At 43.6% G+C, this 27,540-nt stretch overlaps 1 protein-coding gene across 1 annotated transcript in view; it reads left to right on the forward strand.

Annotated features, from left to right (window-relative positions):
- The window catches only part of slc39a11 (solute carrier family 39, member 11), a 160,097-nt gene that overhangs the window by 66,385 nt on the left and 66,172 nt on the right, over positions 1 to 27,540 (forward strand). Inside the window, exon 3 of the mRNA XM_084171580.1 lies at positions 21,959 to 22,067. Coding sequence (XP_084027706.1) covers positions 21,959 to 22,067 — 109 coding nt within the window. The remainder of the gene's footprint in view (positions 1 to 21,958; positions 22,068 to 27,540) is intronic.

Genomic DNA, 27,540 nt, shown 5'->3' on the forward strand with positions numbered 1-27,540 from the left:
CTCTGGCCAGTAGAATCCAACTGGGAGTCAGAATTACAACAACCAAGGTGAACGCAACAAACAGGACAATGCGTGTCAAGTCCATGACAACACTCAGAGGCCATGCGTCTACATCATCTTCCCGACAGTTCTTAACCACTGGGCTTCCTTCTCTGGTCACATAGAGCTGCAGAGGCCGGCTGGTCCTGGAGTCTGGATCACAGTAGTCAGGCGGGGAGGCCAGACAGAGGTAGTCCCCAGAGTCTGACAGGGAGAGATGGGCTGGAGGGTCAGGTAGGACACCCCTGTCCCTGGGCCAGTGTGGTTCCAGGTGAGGGTGTGTCTGGCCTAAGTTCCGGAACTGTACCACCTCACCCTACAGGAAAGAGTGACAGAGCTGGAGACGGGCGATGCACCAACAGCCCTCAGACTTTTCACAATCTCTCACATTGTTAACAATGACCTGGATGGGACAGCTCACCAAGGACTTGGTCTCAGACCTGTACGGTCCTGCATCGTCCATAGATATGTTGTTGAAATGCAAGAACGAAATGCCAGATCTGTTTGTCCACTGGATTTGGATGTGAGCTGTGCGGCTCAGAGTAGTGAAGTTGTTGAATTCGTCCTGTTTTGACCATGCGTTTTTGGTGGGACACAGCAGAATATAAATGCGTTTAATCTCCAGATGCTTGTGGATGAAAGCTGTGAACAACACTGTGTTGCAAGGTACTCTGGGCCCAGAATCACAATCTTGTCCTGTTTACATTTGACATTTACATTTTAGTCATATAGCAGACACTCTTATCCAGAGCGACTTAAGAGAAGTGGCCAGGAAATCTCAGCTTAGTTATTTAAGCTCTGGATAAGAGCGTCTGCTAAATGACTAAAATGTAAATGTAAATGTACATTTGAAGAACAATGAGCACCACAGAACAAGAGCGTGGCGCTCCTTATCCACAGAACTGGTTGTTATACTATAAGCTATTGCCCTCAGTCTGCAAAGATGGCTTTTGATCACTTTAGAAAAGAACACATGCCATACTGTTAAACATTCCTTTTGAATTTGGGTGAGAAAATACTAGTCGCTACCTTGACACTGTTTCGCCATCAGCATAAGGATGATGCCAGACAAGCCTCTGCCCCCATTAGTCCAATGTAGTCCCATTCTCTTCACTGGAGCCTTGGTACTTTGTCTGCTGGGGTTGCTACAGTAACTGAACTACTAAATGGGGTTGAGGCCTGTATCTGCAAGGCCTAATTTAATCTTAAGCATTATTACATGTTGGGACATAGGCCTAGGGAGTCCTACGCTGGTCCGCTCATCCTGTGACCACTTAGACCTTTGTCACACATACTGTCATATAGTGCCCTTTCAGCTCCCAGCTCATACTGTGAATCAGGGGCCTGTGGTTTTGAGATATTTCTATACTGTCCGTATAGATCTTCTGGTCTTTCTTTCCTAAGTCTTCAAAGACAGTGTACAAAAACCTGATCATGATGGGCAACATTCATAGACCGAATGCAAAAATATCACTTATTTTTGGGAATAGCCTATGCATGATGTATGTTAAGCCTATGCATGATGTATGTTAGCCTATGCATAATGCATGTTAACCTATGCTATGTATCTTAGCCTATGCATGATGTACTGTATGTTAGCCTATGCTATGTATGTTAGCCTATGCTATGTATGTTAGCCTATGTATTGTCAGTTGCTGTGGAACTAATTTCCACAGAGATTTTTTAAAATTACTATATATATATATATATATATATATATATATATATATATATATATATATATATATATATATATATATATATATATATATATATATATATATATATATATATATATATATATATGGATTCTATGCTTCTTTCCTTCTACCTGGGCAGTTGGAGGTGTGCGTGAATAAAGGAACATGACATGCAAAGCCTTTTAGAAATCTGGCGGTGAGTGAACTGAGGTCTTGGCTCAGACACTTGAGTTGGTCTTTACTGTCATCATGTAGTTCAGTTGATGCGGGGTTGTGTCAAGTCTTACCTCATCATTACTTTTGGACAACAAGCACCATGGCTCATTTATCCTTCCATATGCCTGGCTGCATAGGCTACGTGTGTAAATGTGTGTAGTGTAATAGTCAGACCGCTGTGTGTTTGTTAGTTTGGCTCTCTGTGTGTCTGTGTGTCTAAATGTTCATATTCAGAGTGTTTAATAGTCACTTGTACAGGGTTGCAGGTGTGATTGCAGGGTACAATGAAAATCAATCTGTGTGGGTGCATCAGGCTGTGTGTGTCTCTCTCTCCCCCCCTTCCTCCCCTTTCGGTTTACCATGTCGTTAATCAAGATGTAGGAGACAGTGATTTCCTGACAGAATTTCTCCCTGGCTCCCACCCTGCGCCTGATGCCTTCCTCAATCAGTGGCCAATTTAAAAGGCAGGGCATCGACCGCCGCCTCTAGTGAGAGCTAGTTTTGTTTCCACTTTCTCCTGGTAACTAACCTTATGTGTCTTGCCTTGGCTATCATATATCTTTATTTTTTATTTGTATGTTGTGTCGTGAGTGTGTGTGTGTGTGGTGGTTTGATACATCTGCAGGTATTCTAAATACACCTCTTACCTCTAAGAAGCTAATTAATTACCAATGACACCGTGCAACACTGCGACAGAACAATTAACATTAGGAGCATAGTCAAAGGCCATGGAACACATTTCTCTAATATTACTTGCTCATGTGTTTCTGTGGTACAGAAAGCAGCTGCAGGAATAGAAATGAAGTACAGTCGTGGTCAAAAGTTTTGAGAATGACACAAGTATTGGTCTTCACAAAGTTTGCTGCTTCAGTGTTATTAGATATTTTTGTCAGATGTTACTATGGTATACCGAAGTATAATTACAAGCATTCCATAAGTGTCAAAGGCTTTTATTGTCAATTACATTAAGTTTATTCAAAAAGTCAATATTTGCAGTGTTGACCCTTCTTTTTCAAGACCTCTGCAATCCGCCCTGGCATGCTGTCAATTAACTTCTGGGCCACATCCTGACTGATGGCAGCCCATTCTTGCATAATCAATGCTTGGAGTTTGTCAGAATTTGTGAGTTTTTGTTTGTCCACCCACCTCTTGAGGATTGACCACAAGTTCTCAATGGGATTAAGGTCTGGGGAGTTTCCTGGCCATGGACCCAAAATTTCAATGTTTTGTTCCCCGAGCCACTTAGTTATCACTTTTGCCTGATGGCAAGGTGCTCCATCATGCTGGAAAAGGCATTATTTGTCACCAAACTGTTCTTGGATGGTTGGTACCATTCTTTATTCATGGCTGTGTTCTTAGGCAAAATTGTGAGTGAGCCCACTTCCTTGGCTGACAAGCAACCCCACACATGAATGGTCTCAGGATGCTTTACTGTTGGCATGACACAGGACTGATGGTAGCGCTCACCTTCTCTTCTCCGGACAAGCTTTTTTCTAGATGCCCCAAACAATCAGAAAGGGGATTCATCAGAGAAAATGACTTTACCCCAGTCCTCAGCAGTCCAATTCCTGTACCTTTTGCAGAATATCAGTCTGTCCCTGATGTTTTTCCTGGAGAGAAGTGGCTTCCTCGCTGCCCTTCTTGACACCAGGCCATCCTCCAAAAGTCTTCGCCTCACTGTGCGTACAGATGCACTCACACCTGCCTGCTGCCATTCCTGAGCAAGCTCTGCACTGGTGGTGCCCCAATCCCGCAGCTGAATCAACTTTAGGAGACGGTCCTGGCGCTTGCTGGACTTTCTTGGGCGCCCTGAAGCCTTCTTCACAACAATTGAACCTCTCTCCTTGAAGTAAATGGTTGATTTAGGTGCAATCTTACTAGCAGCAATATCCTTGCCTGTGAAGCCCTTTTTGTGCAAAGCAATGAAGACGACACGTGTTACCTTGCAGGTAACCATGGTTAACAGAGGAAGAACAATGATTTCAAGCACCACCCTCCTTTTAAAGCTTCCAGTCTGTTATTCTAACTCAATCAGCATGACAGAGTAATCTCCAGCCTTGTCCTCGTCAACACTCTCACCTGTGTTAACGAGAGAATCACTGACATGATGTCAGCTGGTCCTTTTGTGGCAGGGCTGAAATGCAGTGAAAATGTTTTTGGGGGATTAAGTTCATTTTCATGGCAAAGAGGGACTGCAATTAATTGGAATTCATCTGATCACTCCATAAAATTCTGGAGTATATGCAAATTGCCATCATAAAAACTGAGGCAACAGACTTTGTGAAATTAATATTTGTGTCATTCTCAAAACTTTTGACCACGACTGTATTTGTCCCATCTCTGTGTGTTTGCAACATGAATTTCCTCACTCATTATAGTTATCAGACATGCCATTAATTTCTCTGTGAGAAAGACAGGGTGGCATTGTGGAGTGTGAAAAGCAACAATCATCTGGGCACTTTTCTCCCATGTATTTAGGGGGCAGGAAGCAATTATTGTGGGCTGGATGTCTCAACAGGTGGATTTGTTAGTGCCTACAGAGATCCTGGGGAGTGTGATGTCATCCACTGGGATGGCTGTCCTTGGAGCTCTGGGCTGTAGCTGTAAAGAAGGAGACAGGTGTTCTTTTGAAATGATACAAATCCATTCAGAATATAAATTCAGACATATGTTTTTTTCTTTTATGTGAACTGGAATGTGTTCAAGACTCATTTCCAACCACGTGTGATGAACACACGCCGTGGCTAATGAGCTGCCCTGTTCCAGGTGCACCTCTCCCCCTCATTATGTCTCTCTTTTGCGCTCTCTGGCTCACTCTAGCTTTCTCTCCCTTTCCATCTCTCTCCTCTCTTTCTTTATCACTCGCTCCATCTTCCTGTGTTGCTAAAACCTGTCCGATTTTTAGATTGGCTCACTGCACACAACCACTCTCTGTATAGGTCATAGGATGAGGCAGGGACTTCAGACTATCACAGATTGTAAAGGGAAAACCAGCCACGTTGCTGACACAGAGCCGCCGCTGGAGATTGAGAGCACACAGTCCTCGTGATCAGCGGGGGGCCCTGCTCACGAGGGCGGTGGGTGTGCTCTCGATCTCCGTGGCGTAAGACTTTCAAGCTTGTTAATCCTCGCAAGGCTGCCAGCACGGACGTCTTCAGAGCATGCGAAGACCAGCTGGCTGGAGTGTTTATGGACATTCAGTCTCTCCCTATCGAGTCTGTCGTACCCACTTGCTTCAAGCTGTCCACCATTGTTTCGGTACCCAAGCAAGCAAAGGTAACTGAGCTAACTGACTATCGCCCCGTCACTTCTGTCATCATGAAGTGCTTTGAGAGGCTAATCAAGGACCATATCACCTCCACCTTACCTGACACACTCGACCCACTACAATTTGCGTACCGCCCCAACTGATCCACAAGTGACGCAATAGCCACTGCACTGCACACCACCCTATCCCACATGGACAAGAGGAATACCTATGTGAGAATGCTGTTCATCGACTACAGCTTGGCTTTCAACACCATAGTGCCTCCCAAGCTCATCACTAAGCTCAGGGCCCTTGGACTGAACCCCTCCCTCTGCAGGTTGTGAGGGTAGGCAACAACACCTCTGCCACGCCTATCTTCAACACGGGGGTCCCACAGGGGTGTGTGCTCAGCCCCCTCACCCATGTACTCCCTGTTCAGTCTTGACTGCGTGGCTATACACGACTCCAACTCTATCATCAAGTTTGCTGACGACACAGCAGTGGTTGGCCTGATTTAACAACAACGACGAGACCGTCTACAGGGAGGAGGTTGGTGCGCTGGCGGAGTGGTTCCGGGGAAATAACCTCTCCCTCAACGTCAACAAAACAACGGAGCTGATGGTGGACTAGAAGAGACAGCAGAGAGAGCACGCCCCCATCCACATCGCCACGCCCCCATCCACATCGCCACGCCCCCATCCACATCGACGGCCTGAAGTGAAGAGGGTCAAAAGCTTCAAGTTCCTTGGTGGTCTTCCTTGAAATTCTGCATGGCCCCTAAGACCCTCATGAACTTGTACAGATGCACCATCGAGAGCATTCTGTCAGGCTGCGTCACCGACTGGTACGGCAACTGCACCGCCCGCAACTGCATGGCCCTCCAGAGGGTGGTGCGGTCAGCCCAACGCATCACCATGGGCACACTGCCTGCCCTCCAGGATATCTACAGCACCTGGTGTCATCGGAAGGCCAAGAAAATCATCAAGGACCTCAGCCGCTTGAGCCACAGCCTGTTCACTAGGGCTGGGAATTGCCAGGGACCTCACGATACGATATTATCACAATACTTAGGTGCCGATACGATATGTATTGTGATTCGATTTTCCAAACATATGGCTCACCATACAGTATATCGGCTGCAGAAGGACAAGAGAGAGCCATGAGAAAACGAGTTTTGATCAGTCATGGAAATAAAAGTGCTGAAATCGAATTGGCTTCCTATTTAAAAAGAAGCTGGAGAACAAGCTATGAAGGATAAATACTGGAGTTTTGGTGCAGTTACTGCCAACTAGCCCTCAAATTATATTGCGATATTGTCAAAACGATACGATATATTGTCATAAATAATATCCCAATATGTAACTGTAACGAGTTTTCCCTCCCATCAGTACTGTTCACCCTGCTACCATCTAGCAGACGGAGACACTACAGGTGTATCAAAGCCGGGACTGAGAGACTGAAAAACAGCTTCTATCTCCAGGACATCCGACTGAACAGACCTCCCTAGCCGACCACCGCCAGGTACTCTGCCCAGCACCTAAAGACACTGTCAATAGCCGGCTACCGCCAGGTACTCTGCCCAGCACCTAAAGACCACGTCAATAGCCGGCTACCGCCAGGTACCCTGCCCAGCACCTAAAGACACTGTTAATAGCCGTCTACCGCCAGGTACTCTGCCCAGCACCTAAAGACACTGTTAATAGCCGTCTACCGCCAGGTACTCTGCCCAGCACCTAAAGACACTGTTAATAGCCGTCTACCGCCAGGTACTCTGCCCAGCACCTAAAGACACTGTCAATAGCCGGCTACCGCCAGGTACTCTGCCCAGCACCTAAAGACACTGTTAATAGCCGTCTACCGCCAGGTACTCTGCCCAGCACCTAAAGACACTGTTAATAGCCGTCTACCGCCAGGTACTCTGCCCAGCACCTAAAGACACTGTTAATAGCCGGCTACCGCCAGGTACTCTGCCCAGCACCTAAAGACACTGTCAATAGCCGGCTACGCCAGGTACTCTGCCCAGCACCTAAAGACACTGTCAATAGCCGGCTACCGCCAGGTACTCTGCCCAGCACCTAAAGACACTGTTAATAGCCGGCTACCGCCAGGTACTCTGCCCAGCACCTAAAGACACTGTTAATAGCTGTCTACCGCCAGGTACTCTGCCCAGCACCTAAAGACACTGTCAATAGCCGGCTACCGCCAGGTGCTCTGCCCAGCACCTAAAGACACTGTCAATAGCCGGCTACCGCCAGGTACTCTACCCTGCACATTAGAAACCGCTGCTGCATGTAAATAGAGAAATTGATCACTGGTCACTTTAACAATGTTTACATACAGTTTTACTCACTTTATATGTACAATGAGTTCACAACACTTTAGGAAAACCTGCTCTTTCCATGACCTAGACTGAATGGGCAAAACAAAAGATTGAAGTGCCTTTTGAACGGGGTATGGTAGTAGGTGCCAGGCACAACGGTTTGAGTGTGTCAAGAACTGCAACTCTGCTGGGTTTTTCACGCACAACAGTTTCCTGTGTGCATCAAGAATGGTCCACCACCCAAAGGACATCCAGCCAACTTGACACAACTGTAGGAAGCATTGGAGTCAACGTGGGCCAGCATCCCTATGGAACGCTTTTGACAGCTTGTAGAGTCCATGCCCCAACAAATTGAGGCAGTTCTGAGGGCAAAAGGGGATGCAACTCAATATTAGGAAGATCTTCCTAATGTTTTGTACACTCAGTCTGATCTAAAACTGCTGTGCGCACCGTTTCTATTAATAAACTGTCCATACCCACTATATATATACAGTGGGGAAAAAATGTATTTTGTCAGCCACCAATTGTGCAAGTTCTCACACTTAAAAAGATGAGAGAGGCCTGTAATTTTCATCATAGGTACACGTCAACTATGACAGACAAAATGAGGAAAAAAAATCCAGAAAATCACATTGTAGGATTTTTTATGAATTTATTTGCAAATTATGGTGGAAAATAAGTATTTGGTCAATAACAAAAGTTTCTCAATACTTTGTTATATACCCTTTGTTGGCAATGACACAGGTCAAACGTTTTCTGTAAGTCTTCACAAGGTTTTCACACACTGTTGCTGGTATTTTGGCCCATTCCTCCATGCAGATCTCCTCTAGAGCAGTGATGTTTTGGGGCTGTCGCTGGGCAACACAGACTTTCAACTCCCTCCAAAGATGTTCTATGGGGTTGAGATCTGGAGACTGGCTAGGCCACTCCAGGACCTTGAAATGCTTCTTACGAAGCCACTCCTTCGTTGCCCGGGCGGTGTGTTTGGGATCATTGTCATGCTGAAAGACCCAGCCACGTTTCATCTTCAATGCCCTTGCTGATGGAAGGAGGTTTTCACTCAAAATCTCACGATACATGGCCCCATTCATTCTTTCCTTTACACGGATCAGTCGTCCTGGTCCCTTTGCAGAAAAACAGCCCCAAAGCATGATGTTTCCACCCCCATGCTTCACAGTAGGTATGGTGTTCTTTGGATGCAACTCAGCATTCTTTGTCCTCCAAACACGACGAGTTGAGTTTTTACCAAAAAGTTCTATTTTGGTTTCATCTGACCATATGACATTCTCCCAATCCTCTTCTGGATCATCCAAATGCACTCTAGCAAACTTCAGACGGGCCTGGACATGTACTGGCTTAAGCAGGGGGACACGTCTGGCACTGCAGGATTTGAGTCCCTGGCGGCGTAGTGTGTTACTGATGGTAGGCTTTGTTACTTTGGTCCCAGCTCTCTGCAGGTCATTCACTAGGTCCCCCCGTGTGGTTCTGGGATTTTTGCTCACCGTTCTTGTGATCATTTTGACCCCACAGGGTGAGATCTTGCGTGGAGCCCCAGATCGAGGGAGATTATCAGTGGTCTTGTATGTCTTCCATTTCCTAATATTTGCTCCCACAGTTGATTTCTTCAAACCAAGCTGCTTACCTATTGCAGATTCAGTCTTCCCAGCCTGGTGCAGGTCTACAATTTTGTTTCTGGTGTCCTTTGACAGCTCTTTGGTCTTGGCCATAGTGGAGTTTGGAGTGTGACTGTTTGAGGTTGTGGACAGGTGTCTTTTATACTGATAAGTTCAAACAGGTGCCATTAATACAGGAAACGAGTGGAGGACAGAGGAGCCTCTTAAAGAAGAAGTTACAGTTCTGTGAGAGTCAGAAATCTTGCTTGTTTGTAGGTGACCAAATACTTATTTTCCACCATAATTTGCAAATAAATTCATTAAAAATCCTACAATGTGATTTTCTGGTGAAAAAAAAATCTCAATTTGTCTGTCATAGTTGACGTTTACCTATGATGAAAATTACAGGCCTCTCTCATCTTTTTAAGTGGGAGAACTTGCACAATTGGTGGCTGACTAAATACTTTTTCCCCCACTGTATATATATTTATATTTACATTTTAGTCATTTAGCAGACACTCTTATCCAGAGCGACTTACAGTTAGTGAGTGCATACATTTTCATACTGTCCCCCCGTGGGAAACGAACCCACAACCCTGGCGTTGCAAGCGCCTTGCTCTACCAACTGAGCTACAGGGGACTATATATACAGTGAGCTCCATAATTCATTGGACAGTGACCATTGTTTTGTTATTTTGGTTCTGTACTCTAGCACTTTGAGTTTGAAAGGATACAATGACAATAAGGGTGAAGTGCAGACTGTCAGCTTTAATTTGAGGGTATTTTCATACATGTCGGATGAACCGTTTAGAAATGACAGCACCTTTTGTACATGGTCCCCCCATTTTAAGGTACTACAAGTATTTGTTAAATTGGCTTCACAGATGTGTGTCGTTAGGCAGGTGTATTCATTTGTGTCGTTAGTGAATGCAGGAGAGCTGTTGATGAATAGTAATGATTCTAGACGTTGCTATTGCCTTTGGAGGTTGTTATTGGGGTGTGACAACATGAGGAAGACAGCAGTGTCGATGCAAATGAAGTTGGCCGTCATAAGGCTCAGAAATGAAAATCAATCATTCAGGAACATTGCAAAAACCCTGGCCATGCCCAAGTCAACAGTTTTGTTCATCATTAACAAGAAAAAAACAACCGGTGAACTCAATTATGTCAAAAGACCCGGTAGACAGAGGAAGACCATTGTAGTGGATGACCGGAGAATACTCTCTATGGTGAAGAAAAACCCCCTGATAACAGCCCAACAGATCAAAAACACTCTCCTGGATGCAGATGTAGATGTGTCAAAGTCTACCATACGCAGAAGACTACACCAGCAGGACTACAGAGGGTACACTACAAGATGCAAACCACTGATAAGCCTGAAGAACAGAAAGGCAAGATTACAGTTTGCTAAAAAGCACCTAAAAGAGCCCCAAGAGTTCTGGAAAAAATGATTGTGGACAGATGAGACAAAGATTAACATGTACCAGAGTGATGGAAAGACAAAAGTGTGGAGAAAAAAAAGAAATGCCCATGATCCAAAGCATATCACCTCATCCATGAAACATGGTGGAGGGGGTGTTATGGCTTGAGCCTGTATGGCTGCCAGTGGAACAGGCTCACTTGTCTTCATCGATGATGTGACTGCAGACAGAAGTAGAACAATGAATTCTGAAGTCTACAGAAATATTTTATCTGCTCAGATAAAACCAAATGCCTCCAAACTCATTGGACGGCACTTAATCATGCAACAAGACAATGACCCTAAACATACTGCTAGAGCAACAAAGGGGTTTTTGATGGCCAAAAAGTGGAAAATCCTTGACTGGCCGAGTCAATCACCAGATCTGAATCCAATTGAACATGCATTTTACATGCTGAAGAGGAGACTTAAGGCAATAAGTCCCCGAAACAAGCAGGAACTGAAGATGGCTGCAGTACAGGCCTGGCAGAGCATCACCAGGGAAGATACCCAGCGTCTGGTGATGGCGATGCATCGCAGACTTCAAGCAGTCATTGCATGCAAAGGATATGCGACCAAATATTAACAATGATTACTTTATTCTACATTATGTTAAACTGTCCAATGTTTTTTGATGCCCGAAAATGGGGGGGACCATGTACAAAAGCTTCTATAATTCGTAAACGGTTCATCCGATATGTATGAAAATACCCTCAAATTAAAGCTGACAGTCTGCACTTCACCCTCATTGTCATTGTATCCTTTCAAACTCAAAGTGCTAGAGTACAGAACCAAAATAACAAAAGAATGGTCACTGTCCAGTGAATTATGGAGCTCACTGTATATCTATATATACAGTGGGGAGATCAAGTATTTGATACACTGCCGATTTTGCAGGTTTTCCTACTTACAAAGCATGTAGAGGTCTGTAATTTGTTTCATAGGTACACTTCAACTGTGAGAGATGGAATCTAAAACAAAAATCCAGAAAATTACATTGTATGATTTTTAAGTAATTAATTTGCATTTTATTGCATGACATAAGTATTTGATACAGCAGAAAAGCAGTACTTAATATCTGGTACAGAAACCTTTGTTTGCAATTACAGAGATCATACGTTTCCTGTAGGTCTTGACCAGGTTTGCACACACTGCAGCAGGGATTTTGGCCCACTCCTCCATACAGACCTTCTCCAGATCCTTCAGGTTTCGGGGCTGTCGCTGGGCAATACGGACTTTCAGCTCCCTCCAAAGATTTTCTATTGGGTTCAGGTCTGGAGACTGGCTAGGCCACTCCAGGACCTTGAGATGCTTCTTACGGAGCCACTCCTTAGTTGCCCTGTCTGTGTGTTTCGGGTCGTTGTCATGCTGGAAGATCCAGCCACGACCCATCTTCAATGCTCTTACTGAGAGAAGGAGGTTGTTGGCCAAGATCTCGCGATACATGGCCCCATCCATCCTCCCCTCAATACGGTGCAGTCGTCCTGTCCCCTTTGCAGAAAAGCATCCCCAAAGAATGATGTTTCCACCTCTACGCTTCACGGTTGGGATGGTGTTCTTGGGGTTTTACTCATCCTTCTTCTTCCTCCAAACACGGTGAGTAGAGTTTAGACCAAAAAGCTCTATTTTTGTCTCATCAGACCACATTACCTTCTCCCATTCCTCCTCTGGATCATCCAGATGGTCATTGGCAAACTTCAGACGTGCCTGGAAATGCTCTGGCTTGAGCAGGGGGACCTTGCGTGCACTGCAGGATTTTAATCCATGACGGCGTAGTGTGTTACTAATGGTTTTCTTTGAGACTGTGGTCCCAGCTCTCTTCAGGTCATTGACCAGGTCCTGCCGTGTAGTTCTGGGCTGATCCCTCACCTTCCTCATGATCATTGATGCCCCACGAGTTGAGATCTTGCATGGAGCCCCAGACCGAGGGTGATTGACTGTCATCTTGAACTTCTTCCATTTTCTAATAATTGCGCCAACAGTTGTTGCCTTCTCACCAAGCTGCTTGCCTATTGTCCTGTCGCACATCCCAGCCTTGTGCAGGTCTACAATTTTATCCCTGATGTCCTTACACAGCTCTCTGGTCTTGGCCATTGTGGAGAGGTTGGAGTCTGTTTGATTGAGTGTGTGGACAGGTGTCTTTTATACAGGTAACGATTTCAAACAGGTGCAGTTAATACAGGTAATGAGTGGAGAACAGGAGGGCTTCTTAAAGAAAAACTAACAGGTCTGTGAGAGCCGGAATTCTTACTGGTTGGTAGGTGATCAAATACGTATGTCATGCAATAAAATGCAAATTAATTACTTAAAAATCATACAATGTGATTTTCTGGATTTTTGTTTTAGATTCCGTCTCTCACAGTTGAAGTGTACCTATGATAAAAATTACAGACCTTTACATGCTTTGTAAGTAGGAAAACCTGCAAAATCGGCAGTGTTTCAAATACTTGTTCTCCCCACTGTGTATATATATATATATATATACACACACACACAGTTGAAGTAGGAAGTTTACATACACCTTAGCTATATACATTTACTCAGTTTTTCACAATTCCTGACATTTAATCCTAGTAAAAATTCCCTGTCTTAGGTCAGTTAGGATCACCACTTTATTTTAAGAATGTAAAATGTCAGAATAATAATAGAGAGAATGATTTATTTCAGCTTTTATTTCTGTCATCACATTCCCAGTGGGTCAGAAGTGTACGTACACTCAATTAGTATTTGGTAGCATTGCCTTTAAATTGTTTAACTTGGGTCAAACGTTTCGGGTAGCCTTCCACAAGCTTCCTACAATAAGTTGGGTGAATTTTGGCCCATTCCTCCTGACAGAGCTGGTGTCAGGTTTGTAGGCCTCCATACTTTTTCAGTTCTGCCCACAAAGTTTTTATAGGATTGAGGTCAGGGCTTTTTGATGGCCACTCCAATACCTTGACTTTGTTGTCCATTTTGCCACAACTTTGGAAGTATGCTTGGGGTCATTGTCCATTTGGAAGACCCATTTGCGACCAAGCTTTAACTTCCTGACTGATGTCTTGAAGTTTCACTTCAATATATTCACATAATTTTCCTTCCTCATGATGTCATCTATTTTGTGAAGTGCACTAGTCCCTCCTGCAGCAAAGCACCCCCATAGCATGATGCTGCCACCCCGTGCTTCACGGTTGGGATCGTGTTTTTCGGCTTGCAAGCTGACCCCTTTTTCCTCTAAACATAACAATGGTCATTATGGCCAAACAGTTCTATTTTTGTTTCATCAGACCAGAGGACATTTCTCCAAAAAGTACGATCTTTGTCCGCATGTGCAGTTGCAAACCGTAGTCTAGCTTTTTTATGGCGGTTTTGGAGCAGTGGCTTCTTCCTTGCTGAGCGGCCTTTCAGGTTATGTCGATATAGGACTTGTTTTACTGTGGATATAGATACTTTTGTACCTGTTTTCTCCAGCATCTTCACAAGGTCCTTTGCTGTTGTTCTGGGATTGATTTGCACTTTTCGCACCAAAGTACGTTCATCTTTAGGAGACCGATCGCGTCTCCTTCCTGAGCGGTATGACGGCTGTGTGGTCCCATGGTGTTTATACTTACGTACTATTGTTTGTACAGATGAACGTGGTACCTTCAGGCATTTGGAAATTGCTCCCAAGGATGAACCAGACTTATGGAGGTGTACACATTTTTTCTGAGGTCTTGGCTGATTTTCTTTTGATTTTCCCATGATGTCAAGCAAAGAGGCACTGAGTTTGAAGGTAGGCCTTGAAATACATCCACAGGTACACCTCCAATTGACTCAAATGATGTCAATTAGCCTATCAGAAGCTTCTAAAGCCATGACATAATTTTTTGGAATTTTCCAAGCTGTTTAAAGGCACAGTCAATTTAGTGTATGTCAACTTCTGACCCACTGGAATTGTGATAAAGTGAAATTATAAGTGAAATAATCTGTCTGTAAACAATTGTTGGAAAAATGACTTGTGTCATGCACAAAGTAGATGTCCTAACCGACTTGCCAAAACTATAGTTTGTTAACAAAAAATTTGTGGAGTGGTTGAAAAACGAGTTTTAATGACTCCAACATAAGTGTATGTAAACTTCCGACTTCAACTGTATATATATATATATATATATATATATATATATATATATATATATATATATATATATATATATATATATATATATATATATATATATATATATATATATATATATATATATATATATACACACACACACACTACCAGTCAAAAGTTTGGACACATCTACTCATTCAAGATTTTCTTTATTTTTACTATTTTTTACATTGTAGAATAATATTGAAGACATCATAACTGTGAAATAATAAATAAATAACACATATGGAGTCATGTAGGAAACAAAAGTGTTTTATATTTGAGATTCTTTAAATAGCCACCCCTTTGCCTTGATGACAGCTTTGCACACTCTTGGCATTCTCTCAACCAGCTTCACCTGGAATGCTTTTCCAACAGTCTTGAAGGAGTTCCCACATATGCTGAGCACTTGTTGGCTGCTTTTCCTTCACTCTGCGGTCCGACTCATCCCAAACCATCTCAATTGGGTTGAGTTCGGGGGATTGTGGAGGCCAGGTCATCTGTTGCAAAACTATGAAATAACACATATGGAATCATGTAGTAACCAAAAAAGTGTTAAACAAATCAAAATATATTTTATATTTGAGATTCTTCTTTGCACACTTTTATATATAATAAATAGTAACAGCAACATATATGGTGGTTGTGTGTGAGCGTCAATGTGTGTGCAAGAGTGAGTGTGTATATGTACATTTTAGTAATTTAGCAGACACTCCTATCCAATGCGACTTACAGACCAATTAGTGTTAAGTGACGTGGTCAAGGGACAGATTTTTTTTTCACCTATTCTGCTCAGGGATTTGAACCAGAGACCTTTTGGTTACTGGCCCAACGCTCTTAACCTCTAGGCTACCTGCTGCCCACACATTTGTGTGTGAGTATGTGGACACTAAGCTCCATCCATAGAAAATAATAATAAGATGATGTGCTCCTGCCTTTTTCATATTAGCCTCTAACAAAACTGTCACTATTGTCTTCATGACAACCATTTTACATCATTTTATTATTATTATATATATATTTTTACATGTTTTAGTTTTGACCCTTATCCCACTGGTACAGCTGTTCACATTCTCATTCCTAAAGCTGAAAGATATGAGCTACAGTTGGAAAATCATAAGTCTCCCTATAGGTCCTAGGCTGATGAGGCCCACCCAACTGTCCATATTAGTATTTGCATACTAATATATTTACTGGGAGGTAACGGAGAGGGCATGGCCTTGCCTCCCTTGGTTGTCAGGCGGAATTGTTTTTAAATGTCATCGGTTGAACGGCGCTCCAGGGCCCCGTTGACTGGACAGTTACAATTGACTAAACCCCCCCCCCCCCCCCGTCCCCGTCGCCCAAACGACCCATAATTTGCTAATGAGAAAGGGCGTTCGGCCAGCAATTTGCATGATAATGATTCACACAGATGAAAGCTGAGAAACACACGTTACTCCATTGCTTGATTGCGTTTGTATAATACACTTACATTCACCGTCCTCTTGGCTTTGTGTGAGCTGTCTATAAAAACTACCCTCCAGTAGTAATTGCCCTGTGTGGTGTGTTATCTGCGTGACCTCTTCCTGACCCTTTGGGTGTGGGGTTTGACCTATCAGGCCTCTGGGATCACTTCTGCCATGATGACACATCACCATCACAGTGACTCATCTTTTTACAACAGAACAATGCTATAAGCAGGGGCTCTATCCCTGATGTGTGGGATAACACACCACACTGTCAAGTAGAGTTCTCCTAACTGATGCTAGTCTGGTATCGCTTGGCATGTGACCTGCATCTTCACAGTTCACACATCACGTCTTCCTCTGACACAAATCCTATATATTTTGTAGGCACTGTCAGTCTGACTATTTCTGCTTCTCCCAGTCGGTCCCAGAGTAGCTGATGTGCAGTTCATGTCTGTATCTCCATTACTAATGTATGTAGGAACCAACAGGGAAACACGATATTGTGATGTAGTCTGATCACTACCAGGATACGTTGCCATGTTCCATCCTATACCTTCAGTAGTGGCGATGGACTTAGGGAGTTTTTTTATTTATTCGTACCATTCCACTCAGAGAGGGATGGATGGAAAGGGAAAACAGGGGAAAAGAAAGAGAGAACCTCATGCTGGGCAGACAGTGACATTTGAGCTCCTCTCCTGGAATGGGTCCAGACAAAGCTCAGCATCAGGACTGGGCCTGCTGTACTGTTAGGAACACGGCACTGTTCCACTGAGGAGTGGAGAGGGAATCTGATCTGGTGTGACTGGAGTCTTTTGAATGGACCTTTTTAATAATAGACCTAGAGTTGACTCAACTGTGTGCCCAGAGTAGGATGCATTTTCCCACAGATGCTGATCCTAGACCAACTTCGGGCAACCTGGCCTGAAGATTTATTTATAGCAGAATGCTGACAACAAAGATGAAATACCAGTAGGTTACCTCCTCCAACACCCCGTCCGTCTGTCCTTCCATCACATCAGAGAGCTGTGTGCTCAGTGCTCAATATAAATGGGTCAGGAACCTTTGTGTTGCTCGGCCGGGCTCTCCAGAGAGGTACTGGTTCTGATGCCATGTTGTTCTGTGCCCCACTTCAAATGATGCCAGGAATAAGTGTGTGTACAGGAAGAGCAAGGGAATAAAAGCGAGAACATGAAGGCCTATGTATCGACTACCAAGAAAGAGTTACAATGGTAAGGTATAAGAGTGAGGAGTCAGAAAGAGTTAGAATAGTAAGGTATAAGAGTCTGATGAGTCAGAAAGAGTTAGAATAGTAAGGTATAAGAGTCTGATGAGTCAGAAAGAGTTAGAATAGTAAGGTATAAGAGTCTGATGAGTCAGGAAGAGTTAGAATAGTAAGGTATATGAGTCTGATGAGTCAGAAAGAGTTAGAATAGTAAGGTATAATAGTCTGATGAGTCAGAAAGAGTTAGAATAGTAAGGTATACGAGTCTGATGAGTCAGAAAGAGTTAGAATAGTAAGGTATAAGAGTCTGTTGAGTCAGAAAGAGTTAGAATAGTAAGGTATAAGAGTCTGATGAGTCAGAAAGAGTTAGAATAGTAAGGTATAAGAGTCTGATGAGTCAGAAAGAGTTAGAATAGTAAGGTATACGAGTCTGATGAGTCAGAAAGAGTTAGAATAGTAAGGTATAAGAGTCTGATGAGTCAGAAAGAGTTAGAATAGTAAGGTATAAGAGTCTGATGTGTCAGAAAGAGTTAGAATAGTAAGGTATACGAGTCTGATGAGTCAGAAAGAGTTAGAATAGTAAGGTATAAGAGTCTGATGAGTCAGAAAGAGTTAGAATAGTAAGGTATAAGAGTCTGATGAGTCAGAAAGAGTTAGAATAGTAAGGTATAAGAGTCTGATGAGTCAGAAAGAGTTAGAATAGTAAGGTATAAGAGTCTGAGTCAGAATAAGTCAGATAATTGACGATGAGAGAGAAATGTACTGATATTCACATCGATTTGAGACTGTGACATTTGGAATGCTAAGAGCTACACATGGATATATGTTGACAGATCGGGGACAGGTAGCAAATCCATGTAACTTCCTTCAATACTCCAATGACGGATGGGTTGAATCCAGGGTAGTATTGCGTACCGATGTATACGCGTGCACGCACACGCATGCACTTACGATAGAACGAACGCACACACACACAGCACACACACACTGAGCTTCCCGACAGCAGGGTCAGGGGCTGTGATGAATACATCTGGGTCCAGAGCAATTAAATATCTGCCGGATGAAGGAAGGTGCCATAACGAATGGATAGATGAAGCCTTTGTGGATAATTAAAACTCCACCTGGCCCAAGGGACACATCTGGTAAATTGGTCTAAGTTGTGTTCTCACTAGCGCAATGTTTATAAGGGGTGTATTCACTAGTGTGTCTTTTATCAAGTAAGTGTTTATCATAGTACATACTCTAGCATCATGATGTGCGTTGTTTTGTCAGGCACACTCTGAGGAATGTTCTGAATTATTCAGACAGTGGCTGGCTAGTGAGAATGGACTAAACAGAAGCAACCTCTGACACACTAACAAATTGTTGACAAAAAGAAGAATTCACTTTGGTACACTTCATCATAGGGATTATAGGAGCTTAAATTGAAGAGGCAAGGAAAAGCAATCCATCTCCAAGAACTCTCTCTTTCTCTCCTTCTCTCTCTCTCCATCATTTTTCATCTCTCTGCCATAACAACATCTCCTCCCCTGAGAGTTTCTCCACTCCCTGTGTTCATGTTACAGTAGATATTGGACATTGGATGTGATGGACCACAGATGAGCAGTATCAAACATGATGCTGTGTGTGCGTTCTCCCAGACCGTAAATTCCCAAATCGTCCCTCTCTGTAGTTGGGATTGATCCGTTGCGCCACCTCCAATTATTCATACCACACACACACACACACACGTGAGTTCTTGTTGTTTTGACATTGATTGCCATTACCTTGACCGCTGAAGAAGGGCTCATACCCGAAACGTTCGTGCGGCAATAAAAATATGTCAATTTGATTTGTTACGTTTATTTACCAGAGTGCTGTCCTATTTCTGTTCTTTGGATTATATACGAGGATCCAGCACACGATTTTTAAGTTTATACTGTAAAAAGTCGAGCACATTGTTTATCTTTTCATATCTTATCATTTTGGGGACGCCAGTTGTGAAATTAAACAGAAATTGAACAGGTAAAAATTGATTATGATAACAGAGGACAATGTGTGCACGCTGTAATGAATACTGTTGTCCACTCACTACTGCGACACCTGCTGAATGAGGATTGTGTCCAAGGCACAAATGTAATTACTGGATATAGACTGGAGACTTCCATATTTCCTACGGAAACACAGCACACGCATAAAGGAATACACAGGGTAAACACACACACACACACACACACACACACACAGGGTAAACACACACACAGGGTTCATGTTGGACCTGGACGGGTTCATTTCTCCTGTGAGAGAGGTTCTTAGTCATCCACCCCCCCCCACTGCTCATCACACACTACCTGACCCCAATATGAAACGACTCTATCTGGGGAGACATTACAGTAACAGAAACAATCTTCAGTGTCCCTCAGTATGTATCTGGAATGGCTGATTGAACCAGTAAACGGAGCCAGCTAACCGGGTTAAATCCGGCTGAATGCTGCAATCACCATTGTTTCAGTCAATGTTTTCTCTGGTTTAACTAGGCTAAGAGCCAGCCAGTCCAGCCAGCCAGAGGTAATGTCATTGGAGAAGGACAAGGGATGCGTCCCAAATGGAACCCTATTCCCTATATAGTCCACTACTAGGGCCCATAGGGGTCTGGTCAAAAGTAGTGCACTATATAAGGAATAGGGTGCCATTAGGGACATAGCCATGGTGTAGTATTGGTGTAATCTGGCTGTGGTCCCATGCTGCAGACACTCAGAGTGCACTTGAGCTCTCCCATCACAGCCAGGTCCTTGTTTGCAGTGTTACGGTAAGCCCTTCCTTTTGATGAGATTGTGTCAGGTCTGCCGTTGAAGGGGACCACTGGGGTTAATTGCATCCTCTGGGGAGGCACATCTCCAATCCCCCAAAGGCACGCACACACGCATACATACATACACACACACACACACATACGCACATACACACTCATGTATGTGCGCATTAACGCACGGATGCGCACACACACACAAACACAATAATTATATTTAAGCATTGTTATGTATAACTTGATGTCAAATCCCTCATCATACTCAGACAAAAACATCCCTCTGCTTTGGCTGTTTTTTTTTTAAGGCTGCTCTGCAATAAGTGGTCTCGCTCAACCCCCAAATGGGCCTGATTTTGTTTTCGAGGTGTTTTGCGGTCTCACAACATTTCACATTCAAGCCAAGACTACCTAGCTGATTAATTTTGGCTCCTCTAGCCCAAAGCTGCGATTTTATGTCCGTTTTTTGTTTGCCGCCTCATCTACCCTGGCGGAAATTTATAATTCTGAAAGCGAGCAGCCACAAACCTCATTACAAATTAATGGAATTGTGAAACCGTACAGGCTAAGCACCAAATACCATTAGTGTTTTACAGCCAAAAAACAACAACCACAGATTGTGATTTGTTCCAGTGTAGTAGAATCCCACAGTTTTATAGATGTGTTGACGATTATTGATAGGTACATTTCCGTTGAGTTTAACAGCTCATCCTAATGTATTATTCATTTTTAATGGGAACATTACAATCTCCTTCAAAGGGATACATCGGGATTATGGCAATGAGTTCCCCAGAGTCAGATTAATTTGTGGATACCATTTGTATGTCTCTGTGTCCAGTATGAAGGAAGTTAGAGGTAGTTTCCCAAGCTAATGCTAACTAGCGTTAGCGCAATTAATTGAAGTTTATGGGTATCTGCTAGCATGCTAGTAGATACCCATAGACTTCATCATTGCGCTACCGCTTATACTTATGTCTGAGATGGGGGACGTAGCCTATTTGAAGGGGAACCTATAGAGGCACCTATATTTGAAGGGGCACCTATAGAGGCACCTATATTTGAAGGGGCACCTATATTTGAAGGGGCACCTATAGAGGCACCTATATTTGAAGGGGCACCTATAGAGGCACCTATATTTGAAGGGGCACCTATAGAGGCACCTATATTTGAAGGGAAACCTATAGAGGCACCTATATTTGAAGGGGCACCTATAGAGGCACCTATATTTGAAGGGGCACCTATAGAGGCACCTATATTTGAAGGGGCACCTATAGAGGCACCTATATTTGAAGGGGCACCTATAGAGGCACCTATATTTGAAGGGGCACCTATAGACTAAAGCCTTTGTCTTTCTCTACCTGCTTTTAAGGCTGAGCCTTCAAAATGGAGGCGTGAATAGGCTTTAAATAAGTCTGAATCAGTACATACCAAATGATCAATTATTGATTTTCAAATGTTTTCTTTGAAGGTTCATTTTTGTTCCGGACTGAATTGATCGTACTAGGTTACGTAACGTTATTTCGTTTGGGTCCGAGTTGGCGGAAATGTCCAACAGCCACAAATTAAGTTGGCAAGCAGAACATGAATGAATAACCTTCTAATAAAATGATCATAAGAAGGTTTTTATAAACCGACACAAATAAAAGCAGAGCCAAGTTCATTATTTGTCCATGCCAAACTATTTCTCACTGACTGTGTGTGTCTACTGCAGTACCAATGTATCCTCTTGGTCAGGTCTATATTCTCATTCTCTATAACCTAGATAAATAAGTTGGAATATGTGTGTGTTTTTTAGGGTGTAGGGGTGGACCCCCACACAGCCCTTGCCCTGCCCCCAGACTCCAAACTGGCCAAGGAGGAGGACCTCTTGTTCCCAGCCTCAGACGAGATGACCATCAGGATAGGTAGAGCAGGACCGCTCTCAGGCAAGCCTCCCTTCATATACCCACATCATCATCATCAGCAGCAACCTCACCCATCTACCTCTCAAACAACCTATGGCAGGGACTCAACTGAAAGACCGTTTAAAACCATGAGTCTCATTTCTCTGATGGCTTGCTCTTGGATATTTCTCTCTCTTTCTCTCTCTTTTCTCATCTTACCAATCAATATCTATACTGGCTTCCCGTGGTGCTTGAATCATCTCTCTGGTGTTCTTTGTGTTTTATGTTTTTCTTCTGGTTTTATTTATTTTTTATTTGGAAACATAAACGTATAAGCTCCTCTACGACACAAACATTACTCACAATTAGTCACAGAGCGTAGGGCAAAATAACTCTTAGCTTTAATGGCCAATTTTCACATTCTCTATGTTAATAGGCATAGTGAATTGGTTTAAATGGATATTGAGAACGGGTTTATCAAGACTGTGACAATATAATAACAGGAAATTGGCTACCGTTGGCGTGCCAGTCATTTTCGGCTTTGGCTTTATTCAATGTTCTGGACGTTAATTGCTTGCATAATAGTGAAGCCTGCAGCGATTATTAACTTGATCCCTGCACATGGAGTTTAGCTTGGTTAATTAACTGAGCCAAACAAGTGGAAAGATTTAATTTAGACTACAGGAATATAAGTCACTAATTTACTTTGACCCCCTTCTCCCTCATGTACTGTCACAGGGATCCACTCCAGCCGTACGTTCACTGATGATGATGATACGTGTCTTGCCATGTTTTTAAGTTAGGATGACAGACACAATAAGAACGGGGAAGGATATGGGACATGTACTGTTTATAGAGGGGATGTGCAGTGCGTCATAGTTATGTCAGCTGGATGTTGACTCAAATGAGCATATCGACCTACCGCAGAGGGATTGAAACAGAAACATGACCCTCGTTGGTCTAGTCAGCTGCGGTTACATTAACAGTTTTCTTGATCCTCTCTGACCAGCTCCTGTGGTAAATTCACACTGATTACCATCTGTTGCAATTGCTAAAAGCATCCCTATAGAGCTGACTACGTAGATTTGGAGCACATTGAATCAGCTCCCTCTTTACCCCATGTGGATGTAGACATCCAAAGGTACACTATATATACAAAAGTGTGTGGACACCCCTTCAAATTAGTGGATTCGGCTATTTCAGCCACACCCGTTGCTGACAGGTGTATACAATCGAGCACACAGCCATGCAATCTCCATAGATAAACATTGGCAGTAGAATGGCCTTATTGAAGAGCTCAGTGACTTTCAATGTGGCACCTTCATAGGATGCCACCTTTCCAACAAGTCAGTTCGTCACATTTCTGCCCTGCTAGAGCTGCCCCGGTCAACTGTACGTGCTGTTATTGTGAAGTGGCAACGTCTAGGAGCAACAACGGCTCCCCCACGAAGTGGTAGGCCACACAAGCTCACAGAACGGGACTGATGAGGGCTGAACCGTCTGTCCTCGGTTGCAACACTCATTTCCGAGTTCCAAACTGTCTCTGGAAGCAACGTCAGCACAATAACTGTTCGTCGGGAGCTTCATGAAATGGGTTTCCATGGCCGAGCAGCCGCACCCAAGCCTAAGATCACCATGTGCAATGCCAAGCATCGGCTGGAGTGGTATAAAGCTCGCCGCCATTGGACTCTGGAGCAGTGGAAACGTGTTCTCTGGAGTGACTAATCACGCTTCACCATCTGGCAGTCTGCCCGACAAATCTGGGTTTGGCGGATGCCAGGAGAACGCTACCTGCCCGAATGCATAGTGCCAACTGTAAAGTTTGGTGGAGTAGGAATAATGGTCTGGGGCTGTTTTTCATGGTTCAGGCTCCTTAGTTCCAGTTAAGGGAAATCTTAATGCTACAGCATACAATGACATTCTAGAAGATTCTGTGCTTCCAACTTTGTGGCAAAAGTTTTGGGAAGGCCCTTTCCTGTTTCAGCATGACAATGCCCCCGTGCACAAAATGAGGTCCATACAGAAATGGTTTGTCGAGATAGGTGTGGAAGAACTTGATTGGCCTGCACAGAGCCCTGACCTCAACCCCATCTAACACCTTTGGGATGAATTGGAACGCCGACTGAGAGCCAGGCCGACTTGCTCAACATCAGTGCCCGACATCACTAATGCTGTTGTGGCTGAATGGTTTTGGAATGAGATGTCCGAGGAGCAGGTGTCCACATACTTTTGGTCATGTAGTGTACACGCCACAACCTGCTGTGTTGGTTTCACTGTGGGGCGGCTTGCTCTACTCTGACTGGTGTAGGTGAATCTCCTTACCCCGGATTACTCAGCACTCAGTAGTGTATATGACTGTGTGTGTGTGTGTGTGTCAGCCGGCATGCTTCTATATGTGTGGGCTAGGGTTGGGCGATTTATTACGATAGTATCGTTTGACGACGGTGATTGACAGCCATTGTTTATGGTGACAACATTGCGACTTGACAGACGATGGTTTAGCTTATTTGAACATGACTGGCACCACGCAGTAAAGAACGGAGTGTCACAGCACACAGCAGGGTGTAGTTTAGCACACAAGTGACATTCCAATTTAATTGGCCTTTTCCTATTTCCTATAGCCTATATAATAAATATGTTATGTACAGAACGCAACAGAGGGATGTAGGCTAGACAGAGTGGAGAATTCCACCAAAGCAGGTCAAAAGCTCTCTGTCTGTCTGTCTTGGATGCATGGGCCTTACAGCCTAAACCTGTTTAAATTTATATACAGTGAGGGAAAAAAGTATTTGATCCCCTGCTGATTTTGTATGTTTGCCCACTGACAAAGAAATGATCAGTCTATAATTTTAATGGTATGTTTATTTGAACAGTGAGAGACAGAATAACAACAAAAGAATCCAGAAAAATGCATGTAGAAAATGTTATAAATTGATTTGCATTTTAATGAGGGAAATAAGTATTTGACCCCCTCTCAATCAGAAAGATTTCTGGCTCCCAGGTGTCTTTTAAACAGGTAACGAGCTGAGATTAGGAGCACACTCTTAAAGGGAGTGCTCCTAATCTCAGTTTGTTACCTGTATAAAAGACACCTGCCCACAGAAGCAATCAATCAATCAGATTCCAAACTCTCCACCATGGCCAAGACCGAAGAGCTCTCCAAGGATGTCAGGGACAAGATTGTAGACCTACACAAGACTGGAATAGGCTACAAGAACAACACCAAGCAGCTTGGTGAGAAGGTGACGACAGTTGGTGCGATTATTCGCAAATGGAAGAAACACAAAAGAACTGTCAATCTCCCTTGGCCTGGGGCTCCATGCAAGATCTCACCTCGTGGAGTTGCAATGATCATGAGAACAGTGAGGAATCAGCCCAGAACTACACGGGAGGATCTTGTCAATGATCTCAAGGCAGCTGGGACCATAGTCACAGAGAAAACAATTGGTAACACACTACGCCGTGAAGGACTGAAATCCTGCAGCGCCCGCAAGGTCCCCCTGCTCAAGAAAGCACATATACAGGCCCGTCTGAAGTTTGCCAATGAACATCTGAATGATTCAGAGGAGAACTGGGTGAAAGACCAAAATCGAGCTCTTTGGCATCAACTCAACTAGCCATGTTTGGAGGAGGAGGAATGCTGCCTATGACCCCAAGAACACTATCCCCACCATCAAACATGGAGGTGGAAGCATTATGCTTTGGGGGTGTTTTTCTGCTAAGGGGACAGGACAACTTCACTGCATCAAAGGGACGATGGACAGGGCCATGTACCGTCAAATATTGGGTGAGAACCTCCTTCCCTCAGCCAGGGCATTGAAAATGTGTCGTGGATGGGTATTCCAGCATGACAATGACCCAAAACACACGGCCAAGGCAACAAAGGAGTGGCTCAAGAAGAAGCACATTAAGGTCCTGGAGTGGCCTAGCCAGTCTCCAGACCTTAATCCCATAGAAAATCTGTGGAGGGAGCTGAAGGTTCGAGTTGCCAAACGTCAGCCTCGAAACCTTAATGACTTGGAGAAGATCTGCAAAGAGGAGTGGGACAAAATTCCTCCTGAGATGTGTGCAAACCTGGTGGCCAACTACAAGAAACGTCTGACCTCTGTGATTGCCAACAAAGGTTTTGCCACCAAGGACTAAGTAATATTTTGCAGAGGGGTCAAATACTTATTTCCCTCATTAATATGCAAATCAATTTATAACATTTTTGACATGCGTTTTTCTGGATTTTTTTGTTGTTATTCTGTCTCTCACTGTTCAAATAAATCTACCATTAAAATTATAGACTGATCATGTCTTTGTCAGTGGGCAAACGTACAAAATCAGCAGGGGATCAAATACTTTTTTCCCTCACTGTATATACACTACCAGTCAAAAGTTTGGACACACCTACTCATTCAAGGGTTTGTCTTTATTTTTACTATTTTCTACATTGTAGAATAATGGTGAAGACATCAAAACTATGAAATAACACATATGGAATCATGTAGTAACCAAAAAAGTGTTAAACAAATCAAAATATATTTTATATTTGAGATTCTTCAAATAGCCACCCTTTGCCTTGATGACAGCTTTGCACGCTCTTGGCATTCTCTCAACCAGCTTCACCTGTAATGCTTTTCCAACAATCTTGAAGGAGTTCCCACAAATGCTGAGCACTTGTTGGCTGCTTTTCCTTCACTCTGCCGTCCGACTCATCCCAAACCATCTCAATTGGGTTGAGGTCGGGGCATTATGGAGGCCAGGTTATCTGATGCAGCACTCCATCACTCTCCTTCTTGGTAAAGTTGTGTCCAAACTTTTGACCGGTACTGTATATATAACACTCCTTAACTATCTTGTGTCTAGCTGTTATAAACTTAGGGTACATTCCCTTCTCTCTCTCCATTCAATAGGCTTTGAATATGACTTTGGGCTAGGCTTTCATTGTTTTTGTGTTGCTTGCATGGCTTTCTCCCGATCAAACCATGAATGAATCTAATGGAGTTCCATCTCAGTTGTTTGAATAGCCTAAAAACGTGAGGTAGCCAGGGGACTAATATTGAGAGAAAACAAACTATATCAATAGACCAAATGGCCAAACCAAATGGCCAATAACCTATCCTCCTACAGTGGGTGGGGGGTTTGGCCAATAGGCAGCGATACCATCGTATATCACAATGTTTTATGGCTGTGTCTGTACCAGTCTGTCTGAAGCAGGCCAAGGCAGGGAGATGAAAGATCCAGGTGAGAGCCCCGCCGCTCATCAAATACGGCCTCAGCAATATGAATGGAAACACACTCACACAATGTAAATGCATTGTGAATGTAACATGAGAGTAGTTTCGAGACAGAACTGATGAGGCCAGGTATACGTCTTGGTATCTTTTGTGCTTCCTCCTTCCCCCTGCCACTTCTGCCCCTTCTCCCCTATTCTGTCTCTTGATTGGTCCGTCTTAGATCGTGAATGGTGATTGGGGTTTTCTCTGTTGATTACGTTCATGGATTCCTT

Source organism: Coregonus lavaretus (assembly GCF_964263955.1).
Source record: "Coregonus lavaretus genome assembly, chromosome: 1".
NCBI lineage: Eukaryota > Metazoa > Chordata > Actinopteri > Salmoniformes > Salmonidae > Coregonus > Coregonus lavaretus.